The 12898-nt window shown below is 35.9% G+C and overlaps 1 protein-coding gene across 2 annotated transcripts in view; it reads left to right on the top strand.

Moving 5' to 3' along the window:
• Positions 1-12898, top strand: part of LOC150089331 (CREB-regulated transcription coactivator 1-like) — a 507055-nt gene that overhangs the window by 259250 nt on the left and 234907 nt on the right. For both annotated transcript variants that reach the window (XM_090368506.1, XM_090368505.1), the window contains exon 8: positions 2511-2569. In XM_090368506.1, the coding sequence (XP_090224632.1) occupies positions 2511-2569 (59 nt within the window). The remainder of the gene's footprint in view (positions 1-2510; positions 2570-12898) is intronic.

The following is a 12898-nucleotide window of genomic DNA, read 5'->3' as shown; positions in this document are numbered from 1 at the left end:
ACACTTAACTTGATGGCTTGGTATTTTGAAATCCACCCCTTCCAAGGAAGTCCCCTCCCTCCTTGGAACATATGCTTTCCAATTTTTGACCTTTCTCTGTGAACTTGGAGGTATAATACATTGTTTTTATCAGGAATTTCACTTCACGTTAGTCTTTCAATTTCCTACTACATATCTACTGATGGTTCTGGTAGCCAAATGATTTCAGTAGCCAATTTGAACCATTAGCTGCTATTTTTCCAGATATCATTATATCTAATTAGCTTTCCTTAGAGTGCATTATATATACTGCAGTGCTTTATGCTATTGAATTTGCTTTGGGACATTCAAACCAACAACACAAAAGACAAAAAAAAAAAAAAAAAAAAAAAGGTATGTTATACACAGATTCACAAAGTGCTCTATAGGCACAGTAACAGGAAAAATACATTATTGATATTCATTCTTGTAATATAACAAGGGTTACACTCCTTATCAGAAATTAAATGCACAAGTCTGTTTCTGTTGGATGCATAAGGGGCAAGGCGCCTCCGTAGCCAGGTGGGAAGGAGCAGCAGTGCGTAGCACACGCTTCTTGATTAGACCGAGGTTCGAGCTCGTCACCACCAAATACGGAGGATGCGGAAAGGTCAGGGAATGACCACCGCATATCCTGGAGCAATATGGCCTTAGTTGCTAATGCTCCTAAAAACCAAACAACAACTTATTAGCATAAGGGGCATCCCCCTGACCAGTACTACCATATATTAAGGGCAAACAATTATTCAATCCAAATGGTTGTGAGCATGGCAAATGATGTGGCACAGGAATAAGGGATAAATAGAGTACAATGCTTTTATTGTAGGTTTAAGCCTGTAATAAAAGCATGGTGGTCTAGTTTTCAAAGCATAAAGGAATTTGTTGTTCTGAGTATGCATCACGTAGGATAGCTATCTCCCTTAATCCTTTTCACGAAATCTGCATTACTCCTCTTGTAATAACACCTTAACAACATGACATATACTAATAGACTTTCATTCAATCTACTAGTATATGTCATGCTGAGTCAGATTTTAGCAGATAACTGTATCTTAGGTTTCTTTTCTACAGAGAATAAACTGCTAACACCAAATTTTAAGTAACTGCTGTAAGAGTTTTAAGTTGATGACTGGTGACATGCTTATCTGTTTTTCAATCAGTCAGTCAATGTCAGTTTATTGCTTGAAATCAAATACAAAAGTCTAAGACAAACAAGCAAGCCCTGTTATGGCCATTGAATGGCAATTGGGCTAACAGAATTGTTACATATAAATTCAAAAAGCTAACAAAGATAAAAAGGCTAACATAGTAGTGCAATTACAAAAGAAAAGTAATATTCACTTAAGTAATAATTTACCTGAAAGGAAAAAAACTGTTTATACTGTAATGACTTATTAAGCTTATTAAGCATAAGTTATTATAATTCAAAATGATTCAAAAAGCTAACAAAGATAAAAAGGCTAACATAGTAGTGCAATTACAAAAGAAAAGTAATATTCACTTAAGTAATAATTTACCTGAAAGGAAAAAAACTGTTTATACTGTAATGACTTATTAAGCTTATTAAGCATAAGTTATTATAATGCAGATTATTGCTAAGAAACATAAAACAGTTTTATGAGCTCAAAGCAACATTACTTGGAAATAGCAAGAACACAATTAGTTATAAACACATTCTTGCTACTTCAAACTTGATTGGCATAATGGAATTATAAAGGCTAGCTAATGAAATATGGTAGGTCATGAATTCCATAACAAAATGAAACAAATCTGGCTGCTTGCAAGAGTTAATTGATTTTGAAATAATTAAAGCAAGTTGGTGGAAGGAAACAAACATCAGATTTGAACTGTGGGAAGAAATTGAGTAATGGCTGTATTATATTTTCCTGGGAAGATAATTTCAGATTACTGGAAGTATTCAGCAAATCTGAATCTAGGATTCATAAAAAAAAGTGTAATTAATAAACATAATCTGAAACATTTAAAATTACGAAATTAACATTTATAAATGATATACACATTGTATGGAGGGCAAAGTGTTAACTTGTTACTCTATTTTACATATTATTTGCACATATTTTGTAATTATTATGTTCTAGTACAATGTTTTATATTTCAATTTTACCATGGATTTTACATTATGGTTTTAACTGCCAATGCACCATAAAAAAAGTCAGACAATCAAATAACCAGCCACATCACTGGCTGACTTCATTATTATGTTTTTTCATTAATGAGTTATACCATCCCCCCTTCTCTTCTTGCACTGGTGGCAGGATGTAGCATATCATCCAGAAACTTCTGTAACATGTTTATATCTGTATAAGTATAAACTACAGCAGTTTTTATTGTACACTGGCAGAAATAAACTTCTGCTTCAAATTGTATACGTTTGTGTGATTCTTCTACTACTACTACTTCAGCATGTCATGTTTTTAAGCCTATCATACCATGATATTTAAAGGATTATATGATTTTTTTTTTTTGTTTAGCAACAGTTATTACCACTTCCACAGTCACGGCCAAAGTCTTGTGAAGTCCCTGGCATTAAGTAAGTTAAAAAGATAGAAACACTTCTGATTTTTGTGAGTTTGGCTATAACCTAATGTAGTGTTATTTATGTTAGGTTAAAGTTTTACTATTGGTAATTAAATGTCTAAGACAAACTGCACTTTTAAATAGATGTCATAGCGTTCAGAATAAAAAATCTACATTTTCTGTTGTAGATAGTATATTTTAGTGGCTGGTCAATGTGTTTTTAGTTTAATGTGCACATATAAAAATATTTACTTTATGAAACGTTGCCAATTTCTTGTTTGGCCTATAAAGAATTCTAGGTTCTTATTTTACAGTGGTATAAAAAATTTTTTTGACACCTTATCAAGAATTCATCTGGAATTGCAAAAGTTCAAGATGAATTATAAGCAATGTTATGCATTTCACAATATCCTGAAAGAGGCCTCTGAGGTCGGGAAAACTCATGTCTAAAAAATATATAAATTCATACACCGACCATTGAATAAAATTTAAAATTTAATATGACTACAATCTTTACACAAAAATATTTACAATAAACTATTGTGGATAGATATAGTAGAGGAGTGTCCGAACGTAGGGAGTCGTTCGTTCCGGTAGCCACTGCATACATCCCCTACTATCCGGGCCTTACTGAACATCTGGCAAGAGGACACGCTGTGTACAGCTTCCTGGGTGGAGGCTGTGCACAGCTGTGTCTCAGGTCAAAGACCGCATACCAAAAGATCTTAGTAGTGGAGTGGTTTATAGAATAGAATGCCCGGATTGTGGTGAGTGTTATGTGGGGGAAACAAAACGACGGCTCAGGGATCGTCTGGGGGAACATATAAATGCCATAAGAACCGCTGAATACAACAAGTCTGCTGTGGCCGAACATTTTTGGGAGAAGCAGCATCAAATCTCCCCGGAGGACGCTATTATTTTAGATCGTGCACATGGATACTGGGAGCGTAAATGGCTCGAGGGTTTACGGATTAGTTCATCAAGTAGGAATACCATGAATAGAGATAGAGGTATACGTATTAATCCTATCTTTGAAACAATTATATTAAGGTCGGATGAACGATTTTCTTTGCCACGTTCCCGAGACATTTCCGCTTCCAGTTCTGACCATGTGCCGATTGAACCACGTGGAGAAATACCTCGTGTGGAGGTACCGTGAGCCTGCTACTTAAGGAGATGTTGCAGGAAGTCATGTCACTGTTGAAGAAGGGAGCTGACGCTCCCGAAAGCTTCAGGTTTTTAGCGCTTTTAATGGTTTATATTTTAGCAAATTTTATTGTAAATGATCTTTTATTACAGTTTTTAGCATTCCGCAATAGTTTATTGTAAATATTTTTGTGTAAAGATTCTAGTCATATTAAATTTTAAATTTTATTCAATGGTCGGTGTATGAATTTATATATTTTTTAGACTTACGCATTTCAGATAAATAGGTAAGTCCAGAATATAAGCCCAAATTTTCTGTTTAAATAAATGTAAATGGTAGCTAGCCAAGGTAAGTCAAAATATCCAAAATGTTCAAAATGTTCAAAAATTACTAGCACTCATATATAAACAGCATCTTTTTTCAATTTTAATTCAACTACACCAAGTGTGGGATTGAATTAAAAACAGTAGAGGAAGAAATGGATCTGGAACTTATGATACAGGCAGATGTGACGTTCTCTGAGCAATATACACAGGCATCCAGGAAAGCCCATAGTGTCCTATTGATTTATCAAACAATACCTGTAGAGACTGGAAGGTCATAATACCTACTGTATAAGAAAGTTATAAGATGCACTTGGATGCTGTGTCCAAGTATTGGGACTAAAAGAAGACATCAGGCTTCTTTAATGGGTCCAAAGATGGCCAACCTGCATGGTCAGATCTGTAAAAAGGCAATCACACGTGGATAGACTGTGGCTTACAGAGCTTGGCAATTAGGCTGAGGTCTATTAAAGGGACCTGGCTGAGGTCTATGAGGTTCTGGGAGGGGAAGAAAAAATGAATGAAGGCTAAATTTTCACTGTTTTAAAGAGTACGGACCATAAATTCGAATTGCGGAGGAGGAGATTTGGATTTGATTGCAGGAAATTTTCTTTTAGCTACTGAGTTTTTGATTACTGGAACAAGTTGCCTCCTCATAATTGAGGCTGACAGCTTGGAGAAATTTAACGGTCAACTAGATATTATTTACAATATTTTTTTTATTGTAAATAATATATATATTGCATTGACATACAGCAGGCCCCCGTTATAACGCAGTTCGCTTTACGTTGATTCACTATAACGCTGTCACAAATCACTATAACTCTCTTTTACTGATTGCATTTTGGCATATTTAACGAAATCATTTCATTTGATGGAGTCGATAGCTTGAAAATGAATACCAAAACAGTTAAAACATTTCCCACGCCGACTTGAGAAATTTTCCCACGCTCAGTGAAATTTTCTCGCACGCTAATTTAATTGCGGTACAGTGATTTGTTACGTAGTTCCGAGATCAACATTTTAAAAAATGATCAAGTATATTGCTTGTAATATTTGCATTATATGCATTTATCTGAAGTGTAGTCACTCAGTACCGTATTAGACATCGTGCGAAATGGACAGTTTACTTGAACATTGTATCATAATTAATGCAACCAACTCAGTTACATTTTCGAAGAGTTAATAATGGCTGATAAGAATGAAAAATCAGCAACGTCTGAGTGTAGTACAAAGATTCTAAATGTAAGAAAAAGACTGAATTTGAAAATTAAATTAGACGTTTTGAAGTGGATGTATGCCATAATTTAGGACTTGCAAGTTTAAATAAGAAAAATTATAAAGAATTAATTTTAGCAGTGGGAAAGATAGCTGTTCCACTGCAAGCAACTAGGGCTAGGCCGGCTATTAGGATTGAAATGGAAAGACTTTAACTAATTTTATTTAAGATAATATCCAATGCAGAATTCAGTTAAGTTAAATATTATTAGAGAGAGAGAGAGAGAGAGAGAGAGAGAGAGAGCGAGAGTGCGAGCCTATATGATGATCTGAAGAAAACTCGCCTAAAAAAAAAAAATGTGGAACCATTTAAAACTAGTAAGGGCTGGTTGAATAGATTTAAAATCCAGGTAGAAGCCACAAGTGCAGATTAAGGAGCCAAAACTTTCAAAAAAGAACTTGTTAAAATTGATGAAGAGAAGTATTATGTGTTATACTTCTCAACAAGTTTTTAACATAGATGAAACAGGACTTTTGTGGAAACAAATGCCTAAAAGAAGTTTCATATTGAAAGAAGAAAAAAACATGCCAGGTAAAGAAGAAAAAAACGTACCAGGTGTCAAAGCGGCAAAGGATCGGCTGACTTTATTGTTGGGTGGTAATGCTACGAGGAATTTAAAATTAATATCCCTTTTAGTTTATTTGTAAGAGGGCCAAAGTTCAACCCTAAATTGACACATTTTTCATGATTAAATTCATCAATTAAATAAAATTAATTTAGATCAATTAAATTCATGATTTTAATTGGAATTTTAAGTTCAATTTTGATATGTAAGTAGTTACCACATAATTATATACGTATGTAATGCAGAATATTTTATATGTACAAATATTTGAATATTAAATATTTTGACCGATACTTGTTCATCTTTTCACTACCATTTATTATTGATTAGGAAATGTCCTATGGGAATGTGGTGCTCGCTTAGCGCTCTGGTTTTCCGGAACGAATTATCAGCGTTAAGTGGTGGTCACCTGTATATTGTAATATACAAGAAAACAATCTTATAAAGCATAAAAAAAAACACCAAAAAAAAAACAAAAAAAAACACAACTTTCCCGTATCACTTGTCCATTCCTTTCATTAATTTGTGTAGTCTTTCTTGAATTTATTTAAACTGCCCGCTTTCACAACAATGGATGGAAGTTTGTTCCAGCAATCAGCCACCTGTTGACTGAAGCCAAACACCCATCATTCCTCAATTTCAATTTATGTTCCCTCATGTGTATAATCTGAGCAAAAGGAATACCATCAGCATTGAACTTGCCCACTCCATTCAAAGCCTTAAACACTTCAATCAGATCACCTCCAGTCCTCGTTAGTAACTGCAAAATCCTAAGCATCTCGACCAGCTGGGTCCTTGTGACTAGAAAACAGACTCCATCTGCAGTTGTGAACATTAAAATCGCCAAGGAAAATTATCTCACTGTTAGGAACATTGGACTGGAGAAAGTCAAGTTTCAAAGAAAGGAAGTGAGAGTTCCAAGTGATTAGTGGAGTTGGGAGAATGATAGAGGCACCAGATGAATTTAACATTAGCAGAGGCATACGATGCAAGAAAGCAAGCTTATGCAGCATCAGCCAAAAAAACCTCCCATTTCACCCATCCATTTGTTCCAAACGCCTGTCCAGCTCAGCCTTAAATTTATTTAGGCTATCAACTTCCACAACAAAAGATGTAAGTCTGTTTCACCAATCAACTACCCGCTGGCTAAAGGCAAATTTCCGTACATCTATTCTATAACTGTCTTTCCTCAATTTGAATCTTTGCCCCCCTCAGGCTCTTAATCTGAGCAAGAGGAAGAATCTCATCAGCATTCAGCTTGCTCAACCCATTCAAGGCATTATACACCTAATCAGATCACCTCGCAGGTGCCTACTCTCCAGGCACTACAATTTGCAGAACTTAAGCCTTTCTTGGTAAGAGCACAGCTTTGTTCCCCTCACCAATCTTGTTGCCCTTCTTTCCTTGTACTAGCAGCCCTACATCCTTCCTAAAATGAGGCCTCCAGACCTGTACACAGTACTCTAGGTGTGGCCTGACCAATTGCCTTGTACAATGGGATAATCACCTCCCTGTCCTTGCTAGCAAAATTCCTATATATCATTGACAAGTCTCCATGAGCTGCCATGGCAGCCCATATGCAATGCTCAACAAACTTCATATTTGACTGCAAAATTACCCCCAGGTCTTTTTCACTTCCCTGTGTGTAGTACCACACAGTTGGTACGTTTCTCTTGGGTTACTGCTACCCATATGCAGTACTTTGCATTTGTCAATGTTAAACTTCAGTTGCCAATTCTCAGCCCATTTGCCTAAACTTATCTAGATCCAGTTGGAGTAGCATACTGTCTTTACTGTTGTTAACAACCCTGCCTACCTTTGAATCATCTGCAAACTTGGACATTAATCCTGATATACCTTCATCAATATCATTGATAAATATACAAAACAACAATGGGCCCAACACCGAACCCTGGGGAACCCCACTAATAACATTTGTCCACAAAGAGCAGTGTCCATTGATTATCACTCTCTGTCGTCTCCCACTCAACTATCCCTTTATCCATTGTAACAACTTACCCTTAATGCCATACCTCTCCAATTTGAATTTGTACAGCAGTCTTCCATGAGCAACAGTATCAAAAGCTTTCCTGAAATCCAAGTATATGATATCAGAATTATTTTTGGCATTCAGTTCCTGTGTGACCACATCATAGTATCCAATCAAATTGGATACTATGATGTGACCCTTTAACAAACCTATGAGACCCTTTAACAAATCCATGCTGTGTCTTAACTATTACTGCAGTCTTGTCTAGATGATCCTGCAATGCTTCTTTAACTAGTGATTCCATTATTTTCCCCAGAACACAAGTTAAACTAACAAGTCTATAGTTACTTGTGTTGCCTTTTGAACTCCTGTTGTGAATAAGTGATACATTTGCACACTTCCAGTTCATGGGGACTTCCCCAGAGTCCAAGGGAGTTCTCATAATTATGGCTAAGGGTTTGCTTACTTCCTTTGCTGCCTCCTTTAATATAACTGGATAGATCCCTTCCACCTCAGATGTCTTTTTTATGTTTAACTTCAATTTCAACAATATTTCCTCCACTTTGCTCTCAGTTATTGCAAAATCATTTAACTAGATTTTGTGTTCCTTAACTAACAGCATAACCCCTCCTCCCTTCCTGTCCTGTCTGTCCTTTCTGTACACATTGTACTCCCCAAATTTCAATTCTGCACTGCTTATGTCTGTGTGACACCACGTCTCTGATATCCCAAAAATATCTGCCTTTGATGTCTTGACTAGCACTTCAAGCTCATCAAGTTAGTTACCCTAATTTGACAGAATGGGGTAGAGAGATTTTAAACTAGAGACAATCGAAAAGAGGAGATTCCAAATTAGTAAGTCTCTGATGGGGAATAACAGAGTGGACATATGTATGAGTACCACATTTGTAGCGAAAGTAACCATACAGCAAGTAGTTTAGACAACTGAGATGAGAAATGCTTGAATCACCTGATAATTGGGATTTTTTTAGAAAAAATATATGGGGCTAGTAAGTGGAAATGGATATCATTGAGATTGAAACTGAGACCACGTATATTTGTGAAATGAAAGAGAAGTTTAGATCTTTTTCACAGATAAGTTTGTTTTATTATTTTGATTATTTGTGATGTATTTAGTAGTAAGAAAAGGTGGGGAGGACATGTATGAAGTAATGAAATTTTGGGTTATGGCATACACGTGGCAAGAATATACCCAGCTCCTTGACATATGAAGGCTTCAAAAAGGCACCCCCCCTCTGCCCCCACATACCCACTACTTGGTCTCTCTCCAGTCATTATCTGGCAGAGTAGAGGCAGCAAGATTATATACTAGCTGATCCATTAGTGTCCTAGAGAGTTACCAATAAGTTCATTCTAGCGGAGTGTCTAGCAACTGGCCTGCGAACACAGTTTTACAGCTGTACCCTCAAAATGTAAGGAAGACTGGATCTTGCTGTGATGCCCATCATAACCTCAAAAGATATCAGTCATACTTTTCCATGTATTTATAAATAATTAGTAATTATTATATAGATTTATAAATAATACACAGATTAAAAAGAAAACAATTAAATAGAAAAAATATGATGGAAATACCTATGTGAGGAGGAAAGTAGAGTTCTCTGTGGGTCCGTTAGACCCATAACTGCAATTGAACTGCCCTGAATTTTTTGTACCCACAATCTGCAAAACAAACAAAAAAAAAAAAAGTAGCTGACATATTAAGAAAACAATATTAATTTTTTATTGTATTAAATTTTTTTAATACACAGGTTAAAAAAAAGTTAAATAGAAAAAACAAATTCTATGTATTTCTTAATTTATAACAAATTCTATGTATTTCTTAATAAGTTGCTATACAGAAAGAGGACAACAACAGATTTTGGGTTCAGCTGTGTTCTTCTTTCAAAAACCCAGCTTCAGAAAAATCTCTTTCAGTGGGCTGCGTTGCTGGCAGAGATAGCAAAAATGAAATGAGCCACAGCTACAAGACTTATAAAAACAGTATCATTTTTTTCTCCACCACTTCTTCAAAAATTTAAAATTTTCTTCATTGTCAAAAATTAGTTTTAAAAGTTTCATTGCAATATAATTTTGGATTTTGTCAGGTGGCCATTTCACTGAATCTTCCACATCAAATAAATCATCTTCCTTCCTCTTTTTCTTTCTGTCAAACCTTTTTATTTAAGTTTCTCAGTGTAGTATGGCGATGAATTATTTATAAAAAATCAGATCTGCACCTAATCCACAAACTGAAAAATTACCTGCAACCCAGTCTGTAACCCAACCTGCAGGTACAAAACTTGATGGTGCCTCCGTAGCCAGGTGGGCAGGAGCAGCAGTGCATAGCACACACACTTCTTGATTAGACTGGGGTTCGAGCCCAGGACCACCAAATACGGAGGATGCAGAAAGGTCAGGGAATGACCACTGCATATCCCCGGAACAATATGGCCTTAGTTGCTAATGCTCCTAAAAAAAAAACAAATAACAACAACAACAAAACTTGATTCAGGACTGTAGAGGGAGGTACATAGTCTGCTTTTTATGTAATTTTTTTTATGTTTTCTTTTATTTTTTATATCTTTATTTATATTTTATTGCCATTTTTGTTTATTTTATTTTTTCTTTTATTGTTATTATTATTGTTTTTATTTTTTATTTAGTTATTTATTATTATTATTTTTTGGCTTGGGCAGCAGAAGCCTTTGGCTTCCATACACTATATTGCTTGTACTAAATATTGCTTAATGAATAAAACATAGTTGAAATAGTTTTTTTCTTTTTTTAGAATTTAATTTTAAATCTACGTTATACTATAGTTAATATACCAGTCTGATAAATCTGTATACAAGTGGGCCTCGATTAACGCGATTAATTCATCTCGCGAGCACATCGCGCAAAACGGAAACGCGTTAATCGAATATCATAACCAATAGGAAAAATTATAATTGGTCCTTGACCTTCTGGAATGTCCATAAAGAATTTTAAAAATACCTTTTGAATAACTTTTTAACTGTATATAATGTAAAAGATAATGAAAATAATTATGGAATTAAATGTTTATTGCATAAAACAGCAGTTCTTAAACTGTGCGCCTCAGAAGATTTTAAATTTTTGAGGAAAACACAGCGGTACTCGACATCTGTCGGACACCGTGCGAACTACTAGCTCGAGGTAGTTCCCAGTTTCAGCATTTCTTATTAACTTGTTTGGACCTAACTACTAAACGAAACTGTCAGGTATTTCTTTTGGTCTGGGTGCGCCTTTGAAAAAATTACTGAGAAAATGAAGGCGCTGTGAACTGAGAAACTTTGGGAACCTCTGACATAAAATACACAATGAAGAAATTACTGTTGCGGAAATATTTGAACAGTGTTGACTTTCTCTTTTCATCAATCAATTTCCGATAGCCGACAACAATCTTCTCTGGGCCCTGGTGAAATAAATATCGCAGAGAACATCAAACCTTTTGTTTGAGGTTCTATACAATACGAAAGATTTCATCTAATTCTTTTACCGTTATCTCCTTCGCGGTAACATTTTCATCTGGCTCATTTAAAAATTTGAATTTTTAAATGCAAGTCTGCATTGACTTTATTAGCAGGAGACAAACACATCTTCTTCCGATGGTTGATGGAACACACCGAGGCGGGCAGCAGGCAAACGTTTGTTTATTGACAGTATGACTCGCGGTAAGCTTAATGTGCAATTCAAATCTTTTTCAACTATCGCATAAAAAAAAAAAAGATCGCGTTAACTGGAAATTTGTAAAGTGAAAAGTGGTATCATTTTTCAAATAGCGTTAACTGAATATCGCGTTAATTGAACTCATGTTATGCGAGGCCTAGCTCTACCAGAATTGTTTTTCTTAGATCTAAATATTTATTCTGCATGTTATCTAAATTTTTTTTTTTTGCCTTGTCAGTACATGAAGAGGAATGGAAGGGAAGAAATTCCTATCATTCCTCTTTAATAAATTTCAAAATGATAGATTATACAATCCTTTACAGCAGGCCCTTGTTATAACGCGGTTCGCTTTATGCTGATTTGCTATACTGCTGTTCTTATATTATAACCCACATCTGACTATCATGCTGTCACAAATCACTATAATGCTCTTTTACAGATTGCATTTTTGGCATATTTAACGAAATCATTTCATTTGATGGAGTCAATAGCTTGAAAATGAATAGTAAAATAACATTAAAACGTTTCCCACGTCGACTTGGGAAATTTTCTCACATGCTAATTTAATTCTTCCATGGTGATGTTGGCCCTGGAAGAATTGGAAGAACAGATATTCGTGAACTCACCAGTACCTATTACAACCTGGTGCTGATACGTTGATGACATCTTCACCATCATCCCACGTGGCTCTGAAACAACATTACCAGAATATCTCAATTCCCTGTCTGTGTTTACCCAGTTCACTCTAGAGTTAGAAGTAGACAGATCTCTCCCATTCGTGGACGTCCTAGTAAAACACGTGGGCCCACATCTAGAAACCTCAGTATACCATAAGCCTATGTGGTGCGGACAGGTCACAAACTACAGATTCGGCCATGCTCCTAGTCATCTCAACAGCACTGCCTGCACTCTATTCTCCAGGGCTTGGAGCCATTCCAGCACAGATGAAGCAGGCACAACGAGATTTCTAGAGTGAAGACAGACTTGATCAATTGTGGCTACCCAATGCACATATTAGACAAGTGTTTATTGCAAGCACAGGAGCTCACAATCCACTCGAGACCACCATCAGCTCAGGACAATGTACCTACCGCCTACATTCCCTACTATCCAGTCATGTCGGGGCGGATCTCAAAAATCCTCAGAGAATGCCGCATAAAATGCGTGCAGTTGCCTGGTAGAAACTTACGTTCTTTAGTTTCCAATGTAAAGATCCCTGTCACCATTCTCTTACGCAGCAGTGTAATATACCGCATGGCCTGCAAAGACTGTGACAGCTGCTACATAGGAGAGACTTCGAGATGTCTTCAAGATCGCCTTGCAGAACACGACAGAGCGATTCGCCTTG

This window comes from Mastigoproctus giganteus, chromosome 2 (genome assembly GCF_048544385.1).
Source record: "Mastigoproctus giganteus isolate SK-2022 chromosome 2, ASM4854438v1, whole genome shotgun sequence".
NCBI classification, from domain to species: domain Eukaryota; kingdom Metazoa; phylum Arthropoda; class Arachnida; order Uropygi; family Thelyphonidae; genus Mastigoproctus; species Mastigoproctus giganteus.
The sequence above is the reverse complement of the archived record's forward strand: the minus strand, read 5'-3'. Positions and strand labels throughout refer to the sequence as shown.